The 22,391-nt window shown below is 47.5% G+C and overlaps 2 protein-coding genes across 2 annotated transcripts; both read left to right on the top strand.

Annotated features, from left to right (window-relative positions):
• Nucleotides 1-16,597: 16,597 nt before the first annotated feature.
• LOC123482067 (hyaluronidase PH-20-like) lies at nt 16,598-19,238 on the top strand. Its single transcript, XM_045208297.1, has 2 exons — nt 16,598-17,199; nt 19,065-19,238. Exons 1-2 carry the CDS (start codon nt 17,008-17,010, stop codon nt 19,236-19,238), a joined length of 366 nt encoding a protein of 121 aa, XP_045064232.1. The 5' UTR covers nt 16,598-17,007.
• A 33-nt stretch (nt 19,239-19,271) lies between these two features.
• Nucleotides 19,272-22,270, top strand: LOC121543974 (hyaluronidase PH-20-like). Its single transcript, XM_041854098.1, has 5 exons — nt 19,272-19,323; nt 19,454-19,872; nt 20,072-20,230; nt 20,430-20,519; nt 21,389-22,270. Exons 1-5 carry the CDS (start codon nt 19,272-19,274, stop codon nt 21,812-21,814), a joined length of 1,146 nt encoding a protein of 381 aa, XP_041710032.1. The 3' UTR covers nt 21,815-22,270.
• Nucleotides 22,271-22,391: the final 121 nt, after the last annotated feature.

The following is a 22,391-nucleotide window of genomic DNA, read 5'->3' as shown; positions in this document are numbered from 1 at the left end:
TTGATATTTCTCCCGCCCCCCAGAAAAATCATCACATAAAAGCGCGGGGATCCTACTGTGTAATCATCCTATCCTTCCAGACCTGCTCTCTTATTTGTACATATAGGTTATGGTGAGGGCCGGTTGGGTAAGTAACTGATCTTGACACAGGTCTTGGTAGTGGTGGTAGTGAAGAGGTCCCTACGTAATCACGTCACGTAGCCTAGGCTAGTCGTCTCCCTACTGAATTTGAAACCTGGGAAAGCCAAATAAAAAATGTATACTGAACAAAAATATAAACGCAACATGTAAAGTGTTGGTCCCATGTTTCATGAGCTGAAATAAAAGATCCCAGAAATTTCCAATGCACAAAAAGCTTATTTCTCTCCTGAGATCCTGAGGCCCATTGTCGTGCCATTTATCCGCTGCCATCTCGTCATGTTTCAGCATGATAATGCACAGCCCCATGTTGCAAGGATCTGCACACAATTCCTGGAAGCTGAAAATGTCCCAGTTCTTCCATGGCCTGCATACTCACAAGACATGTCACCCATTGAGCATGTTTGGCATGCTCTGGATCGACGTGTACGACAGCATGTTCCAGTTTCCGCCAATATCCAGCAACTTCACACAGCCATTGAAGAGGAGTGGGACAACATTCCACAGGCCACAATCAACAGCCTGATCAACTCTATGCGAAGGAGATGTGTGGCGCTGCATGAGGCAAATGTTGGTCACACCAGATACTGACTGTTTTTCTGGAGGGCGACGAAGGTGCATCCACCGACGAAGTGCTCAGAGCAGGTGCAATTTGGATGGAGGCTCAGTTCAAGAACAAGCAAATATATAACACCTGGCTTGTCATGCAAAATTTAAGGCTGAGCTGTGCAACATGCAAAAAGGTAGGGAGCATTGGTATAGACTGGAGAGATTAAACTAGCAAAAGAGTAACAAAACAACGTAAAAACAACGTAAAAAAACAACAAAGAGCCCTCAGAATTTTTTTTTTGGAACATGTCCAAACCAAGGCACATTTAGTGTCAGCAAGCATTGTAGACAAGACTAAAGAGGACACTAAGGTTATAATTAACACAACAACAACAAAAAATATTGACACTGCAGCCCTTCTTCTGAACATCATTACAAGGAGTGGCATGTACTCATGGATGCCAGGCTTCCCCCCCAAAAATACCAATATAAAATAAATACAAATACAAATAATTTATCTTTCATCTCTCTGTGTTTCATAATTTTCCTTCAATTCGCAAGTGGCAGAATGTATCTCACAGGAGAAAGCATCCGAGCGAGCGAAACAGCGCCCCTCTGTCTCTCTACGTGTAGGCCATCTATCTGATGCTGTCTGGTCCAAACAAGTATGACATTGTTGCCGCCCGTAGCATTGAATGCAAGGGAAGCCAGCGAGAATATGGCCACCCTTGACAAAAAAAGTAAAACAAATTTGCCAATGATTATAATGCAGATTCTGATCCAACCATTAATTCATACATTGTTGTGCCCCTGGCCTGAAAGGATGGAAGTTCAATATGTAGCTAGATGTAGAAGGCTAATGTTAACTAGCTAACGTTGCCCATGAATAGAAGTTAGGCTTGTGAGCAAGCATTTTAGCCAGGTAGCCTAGGACAACATCAAAAAAAGTGTGTACTGTATGATAGAGTGATAGACCGCTTCATCAACATGAAAGAGAGGAGGATGGCATTGGCGTTTCTCTACAAGTAGGGTGAGTCAACATGTTTTTCTACTTGCTCGAACGAGCATGCACACACACGCACACAGAAATCAGAACCATGAACAGCCACATCATATTTAGCTTACGTTGATTGGACTAAATTGTTTTTGGTATCTTTTAGTTGTCACTGTATTAGACTAAGCAGAGGTGATTGGATGATGTTGAAATGTTGAAGTTGAAATGGTGCTGGAATAGTGGAGGCAGCTCCTGTTTTCTTTGTGACTTGCAGTAACACTGTGGTTGTAAATCAATAGTTATTCAGTGGTCCGAAAATGTCGGAACATTAACTTGCTTGACCATGCTGTGGGTCATGTAACTGTCTGTTACTGTACATGCAATACGCTTTGTGGACTTCACTGGACAGAGGTTGCTATCTAGTTTTGTGATAAAACAAAGGTATGGTTGTAACGATCCCGGCTGTCTGAGTCGGGGTCTGGTCGTAGTCTCCAGTTTCCCGAGGGTTCGGGAACGCTCCGGGGAGCGCTCTGGTTTCCGCACCTGATTCCTGTTAGCAATCTGCACACCTGGGCCTAATCAGCACCTTTCTTAGGCTCTGGCCCAACATCCAGTTCCTGCCGGATCGTTAGCCATGAACAGTAGGTGTACTGTGTATCAGTTTAAGAGTATCTTGCGTGAGTTTTTGTTATTTTGTACTTTGTTGAGTTTTGTGTTCTTACCTCCGTTTTTGTTCCACCTGCAGTCACACGTCCGGAACCTTCACTCCACCTCTGCCTGATGGTCGGCGGCTGCCGAGCCATCACTGGACCCAGACTGCACCCCCCAACTACTCAACCACGCCGCCCGCTCTGTCCCTGGATTATACTGCACCTTTTTGTCGTATCCAATAAACCCTCACCTTCGTTCAACTCTCCTTGTCCTGGTCTGCTTTTGGGTTCTGGCTGAGGGAACTGTGACAGAACGATCCGGCCAATTATGAACCCAGCGGACCTGGACTCTGTTCGCCATGCCATTACCCAGCAGGAGAAGATGTTGGGCCATCATAGCATGGTACTACAGGAGATCGCGTTGTCAGTTCGGAACCTTTCTACCGGCCTGACGGAGGTCCAGAACCAACGCCAGTGTCCGGTGGAGGACTCACTACCGGTTTCACCCATCTCGCCTGCCGCTTCTGAAGTTGTGTCCCTCCGTGAGCCCGAGGTGCCGACACCGGATAAATATGAGGGGGAGCTGGGAAGATGCCGTTCCTTCCTTATGCAGTGTGGATTAGTGTTCGATCTACAGCCCTACTCTTATGCCACTGACAAGGCTAGGATAGCCTTTTTGATTGAGTTGCTGCGTGGTCGAGCGCTGGAGTGGGCTTCAGCCGTTTGGGAACGACAGGATCCCTGCATGGCTTCATACCAGGGGTTCACGGCCGAGATGAGGAAGCTCTTCGACCATTCCGTCCGAGGGAGGGACGCAGCTAGGCGTCTGTTTTCTCTTCACCAAGGAACTCGTAGCGTGGCCGACTTCGTGATCGAGTTCAAGACGTTGGCTGTGGAGAGTGGGTGGAACGAGGAGTCTTTGCAAGCGGCCTTTTACCAGGGCCTGTCGGAGCAGCTCAAGGATGAGTTGATCTCCTATCCGGAGCCTAGTGACCTGGACAGCTTGGTAGCCTTGTCTATTCGGGTGGATAATCGAGTCCGAGAGCGAAGGAGGGAGAAGCAATGGGGTCCGTCCAATCGATCAGCTTCTCAGTTCCCAGTCGGATCGGGTGGCGGACCAGAACACGTCGATCATTCTCCACCACTAAGGATTAGTAGAGAGGACCTCTCTCCCGATTCTGAACCCATGCAAGTGGGGCGGCACGGGTTAACCAAGGAGGAGCGTCAACCTAGACGTAAGACCAACTGCTGCCTCTACTGTGGTCGCTCGGGACATTACATCTCCACTTGTTCCCGGCGGTCGTCAAACTGCCCGGCTCGCTAAAGTTGGGAGGACTTTTAGCGAGCCAGTTTCAACCTCTCAGTACCTCTGTCAGACCCCGCTTCCCGGCTACCCTTGTGAACAGGAATCAGAGCTTAGCGCTTAACGCTTTTATCGATTCAGGTGCCGATGGAAGCTTTCTTGATGCCGAGTTGGTGGAACAGCTGGGGCTTTCCAAGGAGCAATTGCCGGAAGCCATTGAAGCGACCACTCTGAACGGCAGTAGTCTGGCACGTATCACGATGAGGACTGAACCGGTTAAGATGCGGTTGTCGGGGAATCATTCGGAGATGATTTCATTTTTTCATTCTGCCGTCTTCCCATGTTCCTCTGGTCCTTGGATACCCCTGGCTGAAGGAACACAATCCCACGTTCGATTGGGCGACGGGCAAGGTAACGAGTTGGAGCCTTGATTGTCATGCTAACTGTCTCAAGACTGCCTGCCCCCATTCGGTTCCCAGTCAGGTGATTGAGGCTAAACCCCCCAGATTTGTCCCTGGTTCCCGAGACATATCACGATTTGGGGGAAGTTTTCAGTAAGCAGAAGGCTCTGTCACTTCCTCCCCACCGACCATATGATTGTGCCATCAACCTGGTTCCTGGAGCTGTCTACCCCAAGGGAAGGTTATACAGTATCTCCCGACCTGAACGTGAGGCGTTGGAGACCTACATCAAGGAGTCCCTAGCTGCTGGTCTCGTTCGTCCCTCGTCATCACCCCTGGGGGCAGGATTCTTCTTTGTGGGAAAGAAGGATGGCTCTCTTCGACCGTGTATTGATTATCGGGGTTGAATGACATCACGGTCAAGAACAAGTATCCCCTGCCCTTGATGAGTTCTGCCTTCGACTCCTTACAGGGTGCTACGGTGTTCACCAAGTTAGACCCTACGCAATGCGTATCACCTGGTCCGGATCAGAGAGGGGGACGAGTGGTTGACGGGTTTCAATACACCGATGGGGCACTTCGAGTATCAGGTGATGCCGTTTGGACTGACCAATGCTCCAGCGGTATTCCAGAGTATGGTGAACGACGTCCTGAGAGATATGATCGGTCTCTTCGTGTTTGTTTACCTGGATGACATTCTGATCTTCTCGAAGGAACCTTCCGACCACGTCCAGCATGTCCGGCAGGTTCTGCAGCGATTATTGGAGAATCGCCTGTTCGTGAAGGCCGAGAAGTGCGAGTTTCACGCCCACACGACATCCTTTCTCGGGTACATCATCTCCAGGGGTGAGATTAGGATGGACCAGGAGAAGGTTAGAGCGGTTCTGGAATGGGCCCAGCCCGGTACGAGATTGCAGCTCCAGAGATTTTTTGGGGTTTGCGAATTTCTACCGCAGATTCATCCGGGATTACAGCCGTGTGGCCGCTCCATTAACTGCCTTGACTTCCAGCATCAGGACCTTCAAGTGGAATCCGGAGGCGGATCGAGCGTTTCTGGATTTGAAGAGGCGATTCACCAACGCACCGATTCTCTCTCAACCGGACACGGCCCGTCAGTTCGTCGTTGAAGTGGACGCGTCTGATGTGGGAGTTGGCGCCATCCTGTCGCAGCGATGCTCCACGGACAGTAAACTCCATCCCTGCGCCTACTACTCTCGTCGCCTTTCGCCTGCGGAGAGGAATTACGATGTGGGTAACCGGGAGCTTCTCGCGGTGAAACTTGCCTTGGAGGAGTGGCGCCACTGGTTGGAGGGGCGGAGCAACCGTTTATTGTCTGGACTGACCACAAGAATCTTGCTTACGTGCAATCGGCTAAACGTCTCAACTCCCGTCAGGCCAGGTGGGCGTTGTTTTTCGGACGATTCAAGTTTGCCCTGACGTTCCGACCTGGATCTAAGAACGGCAAGGCGGACGCCTTGTCCCGGATGTTCTCCAAGACGGAGGAGAGTGGGTCCAAGACCGAGACTATTCTCCCCCGGCACTGCGTCGTGGGAGCAGTGATGTGGAAGATTGAGGAGGAGGTGCTGGCGGCCCTTCGGACTCAGCCCGGTCCCGGTAACGGTCCACCCGGTCGGTTGTTTGTGCCTGAGTCGGTTCGTCCTGCTGTCCTCAAATGGTCCCACGCCAGCAAGATGGCTTGTCACCCGGCGTGGCTCGGACGATGGCGTTTCTTCGCAGACGTTTTTGGTGGCCTGCCATGGCCGAGGATACTCGGGGTTTTGTTGCTGCCTGTCCAGTGTGTGCGCAGAATAAGAGTACCAATCGGCCCAGCTCTGGACTACTTCATCCCCTTCCTATTCCCCGGCGTCCATGGTCGCATCTGGCCCTGGACTTCGTCACGGGGTTGCCCGCTTCTGAGGGGAACACGGTCGTTCTGACTATCGTGGACAGATTCAGCAAGTTCGCCCACTTTGTGCCTATTGCCAAGCTTCCCTCTGCCTCGGAGACGTCCGAGATCCTGGTTAGGGAGGTTTTCAGGGTCCACGGGTTGCCCAGTGATATCGTTTCCGACCGTGGCCCTCAGTTTACCTCTGCTGTCTGGAAGTCCTTCTGTTTGGCCATTGGAGCTACAGTCAGTCTCACATCTGGTTTTCACCCCCAATCCAATGGTCAGGCGGAGAGAGCCAACCAGAAGATGGAATCCACGCTACGCTGTCTGGTCTCTTCCAACCCCACCTCCTGGGCCTCTCAGTTGCCTTGGGTTGAGTATGCCCACAATACTCTCCCTACATCGGCCACTGGGATGTCCCCCTTCCAGTGCCTGTATGGCTACCAACCTCCCCTGTTCCCTTCTCAGGAGAAGGAGCTCTCAGTGCCTTCTGTTCAGGCCCATATTCGGCGTTGCCACCGGACCTGGCATCGGGCCAGAAAGGCACTCCCTTAGAGGTTCGGACCGGTATCAGCTCCAGGCGAATCGTCGCCGGATCCCCGCTCCCACCTATACCATCGGAGATAGGGTTTGGTTGGCCACACGGGATCTTCCGTTACGGACTGAGTCTAGGAAGTTGTTACCGAAGTTTATTGGTCCGTTTGTGGTGGAGAAGGTGATCAATCCAGTGGCCGTGCGACTCAAACTACCGAGGACGCTCAGAGTCCATCCCACTTTTCATGTCTCCTGCCTCAAGCCTGTCTTCCTCAGTCCTCTGTTGCCTCCTCCGCCTCCTCCTCCTCCTCCTCGGATGATCGGAGGTGGTCCTGCCTACACGGTGCGTCGACATTATGGATGCCAGACGGCGGGGCCGGGGTTTCCAGTATCTCGTGGACTGGGAGGGGTATGGTCCGGAGGAGAGGAGTTGGATTCCGCGGCGACAGGTCCTAGATGCGGATCTCATCAGGGACTTTTACCGCCTCCATCCTGGCGCTCCGGGGAGTCCGCCCGGTGGCGTTCGTCGGAGGGGGGTACTGTAACGATCCCGGCTGTCTGAGTCGGGGGTCTGGTCGTAGTCTCCAGTTTCCCGAGGGTTCGGGAACGCTCCGGGGAGCGCTCTGGTTTCCGCACCTGATTCCTGTTAGCAATCTGCACACCTGGGCCTAATCAGCACCTTTCTTAGGCTCTGGCCCAACATCCAGTTCCTGCCGGATCGTTAGCCATGAACAGTAGGTGTACTGTGTATCAGTTTAAGAGTATCTTGCGTGAGTTTTTGTTATTTTGTACTTTGTTGAGTTTTGTGTTCTTACCTCCGTTTTTGTTCCACCTGCAGTCACACGTCCGGAACCTTCACTCCACCTCTGCCTGATGGTCGGCGGCTGCCGAGCCATCACTGGACCCAGACTGCACCCCCAACTACTCAACCACGCCGCCCGCTCTGTCCCTGGATTATACTGCACCTTTTTGTCGTATCCAATAAACCCTCACCTTCGTTCAACTCTCCTTGTCCTGGTCTGCTTTTGGGTTCTGGCTGAGGGAACTGTGACAATGGTTGAATTTATTCTGCCACTGTGTCTTCTTATTGTCTCTGCCTTTAGGCCTATATATCACGGTCGCAAGGCATATGAATTAAGAGGTTATAGAGCAAACAACACAATTATCACAACACATGGGCTTTTTTAGTTTTTGAAAACTAAGGTAGGAACATATCTTTCCTTTACAAACTTGTTCTGTACTGTGAAGTTAATCTGAATATACGCTTCATATTATCACATAGGCAGGAGCCTATATATTCTCATATGTGTGTTCTGCTGTAGCCTACATTGATTTATTGTATTTGAAGTTATATTCCAATATTGGGATATTTGTTCTACTGCTACATTGATGTCTTGAAAATGATATGACATTTGGGTCTTGTAAGCCCCACAGCTGAGAATGTGTGCAAATGCATATGGTAGGTGTTCTGCAGTGACATCTAAAAATGTTGCTGTACATTGATGTCTTGAAAATTAGGCTATAAGAAATTCGGACTTGTGTAAGCCCCCCAGCTATACTTGAGTATGTGGGCATACTACTGTATATGTTCTGCAGTGACGTCTAAAATGCTTTGAATTAATCAGCACCTTGGAGAGTGCTGTCCATTTCACCACCATAGATAGTAGGCTACATGGCTGTTTACTCTGTCTGCTGCGCTGCTACGTTGTGTTTGTCACTTTTTTCTTCCGGTACCTCAGAGCCCCCTGGTTAACCGGGGTGTGTCCGCAACCCTCTGCTGTACTCCCTCTTTGACCACAACTGCGTGGCTGTGCTGACGACACCACGTTGTAGGCCTGATAGCCAACAATGACGAGTCAGCCTATAAGCAGGAGGTAAGTGAATTGGCATTGTGGTGCCAGGAAAACAACCTCTCCCTCAACGTCAACAAAATAAATTAGTTGATTGTTGACTTCAGGAAGCAGAGGAGGGACGATGCGCTGAATCACATCAACGGGACTGCAGTAGAAAGAGTCAGCAGCTTTATTTTCCTTGGCGTCCACATCACCGAGGACTTGACATGGACCAACAACACCACCACTCTTGTCAAGAGGGTGTAACAGTGTCTCTACTTCCTAATGCTTCCAACACACCGACTGTGTCATTGCGTTTTGGTACACCAGAAGTACATTCATTTCCAATGGAACGCTACATTTGCCTTGCAGCATTGAGTTGCAGAGGCAGTTGCAGTGCGTTCTGTGTGGTGCATACGTTTGATTTATCGAGCGTATGCGTATGCGTCAAACTGTATGTGTAAACGGATTGACAGAAATGGTAGCAGAAGGTGAATGTTGAACTTTTGTTGCACACATATCTAGATGATGCAGCATACTATTTTGCGCAACGACACAGTTGGTGTGTTCAAAGCGTAAGGCGGCTGAAGAAATTCGGCATGCCACCTTGGGTCCTCCCCAAATACTACCGCTGCACCATCAAGAGTGTCCTGACCGGTTGCATCACAGCCAGGACACCTACTCGAAACGGTGCGTGAGGAAGGCCTGCAGCATCATCAAGGACCCCACACACCCCAGCCACGATCAGTTCAATCCCTTACCATCGGGCAGACGGTATCGGATCATTAGGTCTGATACCAAAAGTCTCAGAGACAGTTTCTATCTACAAGCCCTCAGACTGCTGAACACTTGAACTGGACAGACCACATGCACCTTAGCACACATGCACTCACTCAAGCACACACACACACAGATATACTGTACACTCATCCACACACACACACACAAACTAGGGTTGAACATTTTCCCTGTATTTTATAAAAGTTCCACCCCGAGAATAAATCACTAATCTCACAGGTAACCTGGTATTTCCCGCCAAAATCAGAGGCGTTGTATAAATATGTCTGGATTTGATTAGAGCTTTGATCAGCATGAAGAGTCAAGTCTGATGCTACCTGAGCCTGATGAGCCATACATTAAAGACATTTTATGATCCCTACATTAAAGACATTTTATGATCCCAAGCCCAAAAAAGCCCAAATGATTGTGCCATTATCCAATAAATAGCCTATGATATACAGTAGGCTATATGTTACCGCACATTATGCATGACAGACAAACATAAAAGCCCATAGATATAGCTATCCTCTCTTGGGTAAAGAAATGAAACAAGCTCCAATAGGCTAATTTTGTGGACTGTATTACTCTACTCTATTGTATTATACTGTATTATATGGACTGGAATTACGCTCCTCGTTCAAACCATGAAGCTGGGAGAGAACAGCGTTGCTGGTGCAGGACATGCTGCCTACAAAGTTACAATTATAGGCTAGGAATTTAATTTTGAAATATAATAGGGCCTATTTTACATTTTTATAATTAGTCGGCTGACATATACTTAATAATAATACTTTTTAACCTAATGTTCCCCTTTCTCTCTCGATTGTTGCTTCATCCCTTCCTTGCTTTCAACAGTTAAATAAAATAAGTTGTGTTTTCCTTATCTTCATCATTGTAATGACATACTTGAATAATATAGGGCTAGAATAAGATGCAAAAGGCTTTCTCTTCTCTTCATGAAGATTGAATGGTTATGGGTCTGAATAAATAACTGCTATAGTCTACCGCCATCACACGTTCTCTCTTCTTTCAAACTCCCCGTGAGTTCTATTGTTGGCTGCTGTATTTAACATTCAGCAAACAAGAGCTTGCATCCCTCTACAAATAGTCTATTAGTATAAGAAATACTAAAAAAAAAATGTCCAGCAAGCTATTCTAGTCTAGGTTTTTTCTTCTTTTAGGGGTGAGGGACTCCAAGAGCTTAGGAGCGTTTTTTTAGGAAGAGAGGCCAGGGGAGCGCAGGTGCAAATTGTGCAAAAGACAGAGGCTATAAGTTAGAAGCTTATGTATAACCCCATATCCGCAGGAAGTAGGGGTGCTGAGGGTGCTGCAGCAATCAATATTAATAAAAGTAGTGCACTGGGCCTTTACTACTCCTATATTAGGGAACCTATACAGCGGTCTGCATCGCGGGAGAAATGTCCTGGGAAAAGGGAGTGGGTTTGGGCTGGAAATCTCTGTAACCTGGTTCCCACTATTCATCCCTAACACACACACACACACACACACACACACACACACACACACACACACACACACACACACACACACACACACACATACATTAATGCTACACACACATCACAACTGCTGCTACCAGACTCTTTCATTATTATTGCTAAATACTGCACAATTTAAACACTCGCCACCCAATGCCCCCATCCCTGAATCACATGTACATATTAGATTATAAATTGTGCCTTCCTGTATTACACTTATGCTAAAATGTTTATTCTATTCTACTGTGCCATTGACTTTGTTCGTATTCCTTTCTTTTATTATGTGTTATTGTTGTTGCATTGTCGAGAAGGAACCTGCAAGTAAGCATTTAGTAGTGTGTACCAAGTGCATCCCATATGTAGGACTAATAAAAAAATACGTGAAACTTTAAACACTCGCTCCCCTTGCCATGGCCTCAGTTCCTAATAAAAGCTACAGAACATACCAGTGCTCTCCTCACACACAGAGAGATTGGAAGTGAGGGGGATGTAATGCAGTAACCCGGTCAGTTCCTCAAATGCCACAGAACAGAAATAATTGATTATGTAACTTAAGGAATAAAGAGGTGTGGGGGAGGGGGGAGGGGGTCAAGAGAATGAGAGTAAGTCTGAGACAGGGAGAAGAGAGAAATCAGAGCGAGAGAGAGGGAGAGATGGAGAGATCAGAGAGAAATGGAGAGAGATCAGAGAGAGACAGAGCGATCAGAGAGAGGAAATATAACTCTACCACAAGAGGGCAGTATATCCTAGGCAGAAATAAAGCATACAATATATCCCTTATTTTTTCCCTTATCCACTCATTCACTCATTCAACTGCACAAAGTAATACTAAAAGGTATAAAAGGGACTTTTCTACAGGAAAAAGCTGAGAGAGAAACCTGTGAAAATATCATTGCACTGGAAAGAAAAAATAAGAAAAAGGTTCCACCTTGTCAGAGCATGGGCAACTCTGATAGGGGTGGGGGCCACAAAGAAATCTGAACTCATCCTGAGGGGCTGCAGTGGCTCACAGTTCTGCATACCCACACATGCAGTCAGAGCCGGCCCTAGCCTTTTGGGGGCCCTAAGTTAAATGTTATTGCCCCCCCTATTTTACAATTGTATAACTATTTCATGCAATTCTACACATTTTGCCATAGGGTGGAGAGACATGTTTGCAGTTTTTAATATGATATCTGAGTGAGAGTACTAACAAAATCAATGGAGGCCCACGGTCTGTAATTAGACCATGATTAATACAAGGTTAGATAGCTGGCTAGACTAATTTACCTGACATGGATTAATAGAATGACTGTCAGTGATAACAGAACAAGAGAAAAACTGCTGATGCACAACCACATTTCGAAATTTCACTTTGTGTATTCTACTATTCTAACGCTAAACAGTACGTTTTTGGAAATGGATCTTCAGGCCTACAAAAGTGGCGGGCCGCCAGTTGCCCATCCCTGGCTTATATTGTATATTTTAATGTGTGATTGCCACATGTCTTAATGTGTGTGGGGAACACAGTTCAAATGTCTACAGGCTCCAAGGCCTATTGGGAAAGGGAAAGGAAAGGGGGATACCCAGTCAGTTGTACAACTAAATGCATTCAACTGAAATGTGTTTTCCACATTTAAACCAACCCCTCTGAATCAGAGAGGTGCTGGGGGCTTCCTTAATCGACGTTCACTTCTTCGGAGTGACTGGAATGGCAGCACACAGTCTTTTGACCATACCAAACCATGCATGTTGTTTGTTTCTTTAGTTTGAATTGAATTAATTGGTTTGATTTTTCTTTACATTTTTGTAACAAGAAGAACGACAAATAAATTGATTCTTATTTTTCAACTTGAATCAAACTCTGGACATTGGATTTGTTTGCATCAAGACTAACATTTCACCTCTCTCCTTTATGGTCGAAAGCATTAGGATGGAAATTGTATTGGGACAATTATATTGGACAATTTAGCCACTACAACCCTATTCATATGTAATATCAGAAGCACCATCTTGTGGTTGGATTTGAAAATGTACTGGAAAGTCACTCACATGCAAATTCTCCCTGACTTTGTCTTCTCAAAAGACAATGTCAACAATGTACTATATGTGGGATAATCCATTAACCCTCTATAACAGGGGTGTCAAACTCATTCCATGGAGGGCCTAGTTTCTGCGGGTTTTTGTTTTTCCTGTCAATTAAGACCTAGACAACCAGGTGAGGGGAGTTCTTTACTAATTACTGACCTTAATTCATCAGTCAAGTCCAAGGGAGGAGCGAAAACCCGCAGACACTCGGCCCTCCGTGGAATGAGTTTGACACATGTGCTCTTTAACATCATACAATGTAATTGTATTTCTGACCTCCTCCCCTCCCCTCCCTCCCTCCCCTCCCCTCCCCTCCCTCCCCTCCCTCCCCCCCATCAGCACCCTGTACCTGTGGCGCTGGCCTGTGTCCTCCCCATCAGCACCCTGTGCCTGTGGCGCTGGCCTGTGTCCTCCCCCATCACCATCACCACCGACCACCCTCCAGCCCCATGACTGTAATCCCATATTAAGGCTGTATTACAAGGTCAGAGGTCATATGTCACAGAGTTCATTGTGTGAAAAGAGAGACCATGAGGTGTGCTGCCAGTGCTATGTAATTTAGTCTATCATAATTACATTTTAGTAATTTAGCAGACGCTCTTAGCCAGAGCGACTTACAGGAGCAATTAGGGTAAGTGCCTTGCTTAAGGGCACATCGACAGATTTTTCACCTAGTCGGCTCGGGGATTAGAACCAGCGACCTTTCGGTTACTGGCACAATGCTCTTAACCACACAGCCCTTTTTCATTTCAAAATGAGTGTGTTGTTGTTTTACTATCATTTAATGTTATACTAACTAAATTAAATACTTGTACTACATTCAAGACTCTACATTCAAGCCCTGGCCATTTTGTCTGAGGATTTATGGTTTATTATGGTTTCTCAGCTCTATGTGAACTCTCCAGCCTGTATGTCTGCCTTATATTTGACCTCACAATAATGTACTGTAAGCTGCAGAGAGACCTTACAATACCTCCCACCCTCTCCTAGCTTGCCCTTTCCATGTCTGAAAGAAGTATGTATTCATCAGTGTCTGAATCACATTGTTGTGTTGGAGGCCTAGGAGGAAAAACATGTCTGTTCCACAAACACTGAAGACGCCCCTGACTACAGTAGTGTTTCTGCTAGTGAGTCTCTAAGCAACATTCAATGTAGGATCAATTATGTAATAGTCCTCTCTGCTGTCACTGAGGTGTGAGATGGTCTGCATAGACAACTAGTCTGGCCAGAGTGGAACGCTGCACAGATAACCAGTGTTCCCATTGAGCTGCATACTGGAGATAACCAAAACAATGTGCTCTGAACCAGATAATAGAACGTTACAATTGTTATAAGCTCTTCCTCAGACTGTCAGGTTCAGGAAGTCTCATTGATTTAGAGTCCTACACAGCTACACTGTTTTGATAACCAGCCCAGTTTCATTTCCGGAACCCCTGTGCGGTTGATTGTGACCTATGACACCTCTACATTACGGCGGCTTTGAATCAGCACAGTGTAAAGGCAATCAAATCAGAATGATAAAGGCATTCGGAAATACTGCTATAAATACATCATCTGTTTGTGATACTCTGTCCAGTCCCAATCTCAGTCCCAACCCCATATGCAGCCCCAGCTCATCCCCTTCCTGATCCCCTTACCAATCTCATTATCTATCACAATCCCCATCCCCTGCCTAACCTACATAACCCAGCCTTAGCCCCATATGCTGCCCCAGCCCATCCCCTTACCGATCCTTATTTACTCCTGCCAAGCCCCTGCCCCCGGTCCCAGTCTACTTGCTACATTACAGAGGTTAAAACAGTACACGCTCCACAACCTCACACCATGGTGTCTCATCCTCTCTTGCTCCAAGACAAACTTGGCTGGTCCCGACCATAACAAGTCATTCTCGATAGGCAAACAGGCAGTGGTGGGTGCATCCTTGTACACAGCTCTGCCCAGCTTTCTCCTCTCTCCAGTTGGTCTGTGTAGGAAATGTGTCTAGTCTCCTCTGTTTGGGATACCAGAGGGTTGTTTTTGCAGTACCTTCTCAGTCTGGTCCGATGAGGTGCAAAAGTCATTTCTCTAAAAGCCAAGGTGTCTTCCTTGGATCAAGAGTGTCGTCAGATCAAGGAGCTGTGGTGAAGGCCTGATGTGAAGGGATGTCCAGGTACCGTGTCGTCTGTCTTTTACCTTGTCGTTATATCTATATGTGGGTTAGGCTTGGCAGGATAGGGATAGGGGATAGTGGTTATCCAAAGGGCAATTCCATGGCAGTTCTTCCATACAGCGCCAGCCATCTTTGTGGGCATCTTTGAGGCTGGCACTCAGCTACCATAGCCAGAATTCTGACATGGCCACAACCTTTAGCCAAGGAGGTTCATTTATACACATGGAGAAAGGGATTGAAAAATGTTTGTGGGAAGATTGGTGAGATGATACAAATCTCTACTTGAAACAAGTAAATGTCTGTAGAATGAAAGTTATAAATGACTATAAGTTCTAAATGACTAAGACAAACAGCCATCTGTAAATCTGTACAGTATATGTGTTCTATATGCAGTACACATCATACTGACAGTTTGTTGTCTGTTTCTTTGCTGAATGTTTTTCCTCCCCAGGAGAAAGGATGGGTTGGTACATCCAGAAGAGCAGGGACGTTGTACTGCTGCTGTCCGCCCTCACCCTCTCTCTCCTGGGTGTCATCAACTCCACTACCCTCCTACCTCCAACAACCTCCAGCCCTTCTCTTACACTCACTGCCACCTCTCCTCTCACCCACACTTCCACTCCCACCCTCTTCCCCAAAACATCCACATACCCCCAGCCCCAACGTCAAACTTCCTTCATCACCTTAAACCCACCTCTCTCTCAGTCCTCGCCCGCTCCTCTCCCCTACACCACCATCCCACTCCTTTCCAAAACCACTGTTCCTCCTCTTCCCAAAACCTCCCATGCAACTCTACCTCATACCACCCGTGCCAAACCCAAAACGTTCCGCCCTCGACTCCCCCATACTACCCGCCTCCTCCAAAAAACCTCCCATCCTCGTCTCCCCAAAACTTCCCTTCCTCCTTCTCTCTATATGACCAGTCCCCTCCCCAAAACTTCCCACCCGCGTCTCCCCAAAATCTCCCCCACTCATCTCCTCAAAACCTCCCGCCCATTTCTCTCCAAAACTATCGTCCCTCCTGCCTCTCAGTCCTCACCTGCTCCTCTCTCTTACACCAGCTCCACCACCATCCTTCCCCTCTCCACAACAACCGTCCCTCCTTTCCCCAAAACCTCCCCTTCTCCTGTCCCCAATACCTCGCCTCCCCTAACCAAAGCCTACCGCCGTTGTCCCCCCAAAACCTCTCACCCTCGTCTCCCCAAAACCTCTCACCCTCGTCTCCCCAACACCTCTCACCCTCGTCTCCCCAAAACCTCTCACCCTCGTCTCCCCAACACCTCTCACCCTCGTCTCCCCAAAACCTCTCACCCTCGTCTCCCCAAAACGACCTTCCCTCTCATTCCCAAAACCTCCCCTGCTCCTACTCCCTATATGACCAGTCCCCTACCCAAAACCTCTCCCAAAACCCCCAAAACTACCTTTCCTCATCTCCTCAAAATGTTCCCGTCTCGTCTCCCCAAAATATCCCGCCTTCATCTCCCCAAAATCACTGTCCCTCCCTTACCCAAAACCACCACCCCTTCTCTCTCTCAGTCCTCCCCTTCTCCTCTCCCCTACACTTCCTCCACCACCACTCCCCCCCTTTCCACAACCACTGTCCCTCCTCTTCCCGATGCCTCCCATCACCTAACCAAAACAGGTAAGAACCACAAAATCTTCTCCACTCATCGCCCAAATACCACTCACCCTTGTCTCCCCAGAATTACAACTCCTCATCTCCCCAAAACCTCCCGCCCTCATCCTCCCAAAACTACCATTCCTCCTCTCCCCCTAATCACCACCTCTCCTCTCTCTCAGTCCTCCCCCGTTCCTCTCCTCTATATTTCCTCCACCACCATCCCTCCCTTATTCACAACCACCATCACTCTCCTCCCCAAAACCTCCCCTCCTCCACCTCCTCATACCACCTGTCCCCTCCTCAAAACCTCCCGCCCGCTTCTCCCCAAAGCCTCCCTCCCTCGTCTTCCCAAAACTACCAACCCTCCCTTATCCAAAACCTCCCCTTCTCTTCCTCCTCCTCTCCCCCATACCACCAGTCCCTTCCCCAAAACTTTCCGTCCTCGTCTCCCCAAAACTTCCCGTCCACGTCCCAAAACTACCACCCCTCCTTTCTCTCAGTCCTCTCCCACTCCTCTCTTCCACACCACCTCCACCCCTCCTCTCTCCACAACTACTGTCCCTCCTCTTCCCAAAACAACAATCGCTCCTCTTCCCTCTACCATGCGTCCATTACCCAAAACCTCCACTCCTCGTCTGCCCAAAACCTCCCCCCATCCTCTCCCCCACACTGCTCCCCCTCTGTTTGACCGTGAGCCCTTCATAGTGACCTGGAACATCCCAGATCTGGTCTGTAACAGGTACAATATCTCCCTGGACACCTCCCCCTACAGAGGCGTGGCCACACCTGCCAAGGTAAGAAACAATACACATATACAGTTGAAGTCGGAAGTTTACATACACTTAGGTTGGAGTCATTAAAACTCGTTTTTCAACCACTCCACAAATTTCTTGTTAACAAACTATAGTTTTGGCAAGTCAGTTAGGACATCTACTTTGTACATGACACAAGTAATTTTTCCAACAATTATTTACAGACAGATTATTTCACTTATAATTCACTGTATCACAATTCCAGTGGGTCAGAAGTTTACATACACTAAGTTGACTGTGCCTTTAAACAGCTTGGAAAATTCCAGAAAATGATGTCATGGCTTGAAAAGCTTCTGATAGGCTAATTGACATCATTTGAGTCAATTGGAGGTGTACCTGTGGATCTATTTCAAGGCCTACCTTCAAACTCAGTGCCTCTTTGCTTGACATCATGGGAAAATCAAAAGAAATCAGCCAAGACCTCAGAAAAAGAATTGTAGACCTCCACAAGTCTGGTTCATCCTTGGGAGCAATTTCCAAACACCTGAAGGTACCACATTCATCTGTACAAACAATAGTACGCAAGTATAAACACCATGGGACCCCACAGCCGTCATACAGCTCAGGAAGGAGACGCGTTCTGTCTCCTAGAAATGAACGCACTTTGGTGCAAATAGTGCAAATCAATCCCAGAACAACAGCAAAGGACCTTGTGAAGATGCTGGAGGAAACAGGTACAAAAGTATCTATATCCACAGTAAAACGAGTCCTATATCAACATAACCTGAAAGGCCGCTCAGCAAGGAAGAAGCCACTGCTCCAAAACTGCCATAAAAAAGCCAGACTACGGTTTGCAACTGCACATGGGGACAAAGATCATACTTTTTTGAGAAATGTCCTCTGGTCTGATGAAACAAAAATAGAACTGTTTGGCCATAATGCCCATCGTTATGTTTGGAGGAAAAAGGGGGTTGCTTGCAAGCCGAAGAACACCATCCCTACCGTGAAGCAAGGGGGTTGCAGCATCATGCTGTGGGGGTGCTTTGCTGCAGGAGGGACTGGTGCACTTCACAAAATAGATGACATTTTACATAATTTAGCAGACGCTCTTATCCAGAGCGACTTACATCATGAGGAAGGACAATTATGTGGATATATTGAAGCAACATCTCAAGACATCAGTCAGGAAGTTAAAGCTTGGTCACAAATGGGTCTTCCAAATGGACAATGACCCCAAGCATACTTCCAAAGTTGTGGCAAAATGGCTTAAGGACAACAAAGTCAAGGTATTGGAGTAGCCATCACAAAGCCCTGACCTCAATCCTATAGAACATTTGTGGGCAGAACTAAAAAAGTGTGTGCGAGCAAGGAGGCATACAAACCTGACTCAGTTACACCAGCTCTGTCAGGAGGAATGGGCCAAAATTCACACAACTTATTGTGAGAAGCTTGTGGAAGGCTACCCGAAACATTTGACCCATGTTAAACAACTTAAAGGCAATGCTACCAAATACTAATTGAGTGTATGTAAACTTCTGACCCACTGGGAATGTGATGAAAGAAATAAAAGCTGAAATAAATCATTCTCTCTACTATTATTCTGACATTTCACATTCTTAAAATAAAGTGGTGATCCTGACTGACCTAAGACAGTGAATGTTTACTAGGATTAAATGTCAGGAATTGTGAAAAAACTGAGTTGAAATGTATTTGGCTAAGGTGTATGTAAACTTCCGACTTCAACTGTACCTCTTGGAAAGCTGCTAACAGGTGTGAAAATGAATGATATCCACAACAGTGTTTGACACATCAAACCTAAAACAATCATATACTTCAATGACCTAACAGGGATTTATTGCTTTATCCTAACAAAAACGTTACTGTGTTTCCTTCCTCCTTGCTTCTAGGTGCCAGGTCAGTTCCTGTCTCTGTTCTATACTGACCGACTGGGCCTCTACCCTCACGTGGACCTGCCTTCCAGGCAGCAGTTCTACGGAGGCATCCCCCAGAGAGGAAACCTTAGGGCCAGTCTGGCCAAGGCCCGCGCTGACATCAACTACTACATCCCCTCCAAGTACTGATCTAGAATCACCTCCAAAATCCAAACCTTAATGATGAACCATCAGGTCAAAACTAAGGGGCAACTACAACTGCTACTCTACTGCAGTACATCCTCTCCATGTAGAGGTTGCCCTTAGGCACAGATCAATGTTTAATTCACCATGTTCAAACACTACCTTAACCATTAAGGGAGAGTTGGGGACACAAAACTGACCTTAGATCAGTGCATAATAAGTGTATAACTTTACTGCTCCACCCCCCTCCAGGACGGCCCGTGGCCTGGCTGTGATCGACTGGGAGGACTGGCGCCCCCTGTGGGCCAGGAACTGGGGCTCCAAGTGGATCTACAGGACCCTATCAGTGACTCATGCCCGCCAGAGGGACCGCTCCCTCACAGCCCGGCGGGCAACGGCTACAGCCAAGAAGCAGTTCCAGGCCGCAGCCCGCAGCTACATGGCAGAGACTCTGTCCTTGGGTAGCCGGCTCAGGCCCAACTACCAGTGGGGATTCTACCTGTTCCCCAACTGTTATAACCATGGTTGGATGGAGCCGGGATACACAGGAAGATGTTCCAAGGAGGTGAGGGGGCAGAATGATGAGCTGCTCTGGCTGTGGGAGGCTAGTTCCGCACTCTACCCCTCTATATACCTGCAGGTAAGAATGTTATTTTTTTTGGGGGGGGGCAGGATATTACTAATTCATAATCTAACATCTACCCCTAGTCTGGTAGCCAGATGTGTTTTGGTTTTGCCATCTCCTGTGTAGTCTGGCAGGCTATACAAGTCTGGTGCTGGCTATTTTGTAGGTAAGGTGAGAGAAACTAACTCCTATGTGGTTGTTGTGCCTCCTTTAGGCGTCTCTAGGGGACAGGCATAGCGCCGCCCTGTTGGTGAGGAACAGAGTCCAGGAGGCGCTGAGGGTGTCTGCCCTGCCCGCCCGGCCCGCCACCGCACCCGTCTACGTATACACACGACCCGTCTTCATCGACCAGAACAGACGCTTCCTCAGCCAGGTGAGAAATATGCTTCTTACAGAGGCTTTTGACCAATCCTAAATGAATCTCTAGCCCCTACCCCCCAGACACATGAAGCAGGGTGATGGTGGGGATCTGAGGTTAGAGCAATGCTGTCCTGGGGTGCAGTTACCTCTGTCATACCCCCTACCACTGTAATAATAACCCTTCTCTGCGTTAACTGTGTGATGTTCTCCAGGGGGACCTTGTCAGCACCATCGGGGAGAGTGCTGCTGTGGGGGCCTCAGGAGCCGTGCTGTGGGGGGCCAGTGCCGACTACAATGACAAGGTTAGGTGATACTCTAGCCCTGTTTATACCTGGTTCTAACATGCATCCTTTGTCCTAATTTTGTCCACATTCTGATTGTGCCCACATTTTCAGACAGGTATACTGTATGTAGACAATCAAAAGACGCATTGTGATCTGATTGTGATCAGATCTTCCTCACCACATCCGGAGGTAGTCAGGCACGCATTGTGTCTGGATATCTTACAAGTGTACATGGATCTGGACTGTGAAATCATTTAAATCATCCTTATCCTGCCTTCTAAAATCATTGACAGGTGGCACCATTAACGTATGGCATCAATATGTATCTTAAAATAAATAAATAAATAAATAAATATGCATACAAGGAGGGACCACTCAAGGTGATACTCCCCACTCTCACTGAAAGCCAATACCACTGACATTTTTACATTTACATTTTAGTCATTTAGCAGACGCTCTTATCCAGAGCGACTTACAGTAGTGAGTGTACTGTATATATTTTTTTGTACTTTTTTGACCCCACTCAGTTAATGTTGACAGAAAACACCACAGCCATAGTGGACCTGGAATGTCTTATCGGACACTATGGTTGTGTCCCAAATGGCCAGGGCCAATCAAAGGTAGTGACTACATTAGAGGGAATAGGGTGCCATTTGAGACACAGAATTTCATTTTAAGCAACAAAACTATACGAAAGCAGAACAAAAGTATTCTCACCATGAATAGAATATTCCAGCACATATGAATCCACTTGAACTTTCTTTGATGTATTGTTCCATCCCTCCACCCAGGCATCCTGTGAGGCTCTCTAGGCGTACCTCACCACTACGTATGACCATGAAGAGTTATCATTTCCTCCAACTTTCTCTCTCTCTCCCTCCCCACAGGCGTCCTGTGAGGCTCTTTCCTCGTACCTCACCACCACGCTCAACCCCTACGTCGCCAACGTGACAGCCGCCGCCCAGCTCTGCAGTGACTTCCTGTGCCAGGGGAATGGCCGCTGCGTCCGGAAGCACTACGAGTCGGACCACTACCTTCATCTGTCCTCAGGGAACTTCCATATCCTCCGGGCCAGGAACACGTACATGGTCCTGGGGACGCCCAGTCTGGCTGACCTGACTCTCTTCTCCAGGAGGTTCACCTGTCAATGCTATACAGGACGGACATGTGCCCCCAAGCTGCCCATACACCTGTCTAAGGCGCTGGTGTTCAGACTGAAGCATCAGGGTCTGTCCGACAAGACTAAGACACTGAATAAAGTGATAGCTGATATGGAACAATCCACCATTAAGGAGAACTTGAAAAAACACTGACGGATGGATCATGAGTGTTGGCCTGTGTAACTGGACTGTGTCCTGTGTAACATACACACGGTGGCACAAGTCTCTCGTTTGACCTATATAATAATACTGTAATAAGAGGTAAGTACTTGAACATCCCAGGCAGATGATGGTTTAGGGTAAAATGTTGACTAAAAGTTTGTTGATTGCACATAAGGAGAAACTATAGTGTATGCCATGCAGTACTGTACAACCTGAGTTTGTCAGGTTGCTGTTTTCTCTGTGCCTTAAAGTTCACATTGCAGTAATGATAAAGCTTCATACGTCTACTAATTCCATTCAGCTGGAAATAGCCTAAAGATATTGACATGTTGCGACAGGAACAAAGACGAGTGGATTGCAAGTAGAGATAGTTTCTGTGACAACATTTCTCCTGTAGTTATTTGCATATCATTTGAGGGTATATAAAAATAAAAACGGGACTCTGTCTCTGAATATTTACAGTGTCATTGGTTGTCTATTGCACTCACTGTTGTGTTACTGACCCTCACAGTGTTGATGTTGTGAAGACAGGCACCTATTAGAGCTGTTATTATAAATATTTTATGAA

The sequence above is a fragment of the Coregonus clupeaformis genome, chromosome 28 (genome assembly GCF_020615455.1).
Source record: "Coregonus clupeaformis isolate EN_2021a chromosome 28, ASM2061545v1, whole genome shotgun sequence".
Taxonomy (NCBI): domain Eukaryota; kingdom Metazoa; phylum Chordata; class Actinopteri; order Salmoniformes; family Salmonidae; genus Coregonus; species Coregonus clupeaformis.
The sequence above is the reverse complement of the archived record's forward strand: the minus strand, read 5'-3'. Positions and strand labels throughout refer to the sequence as shown.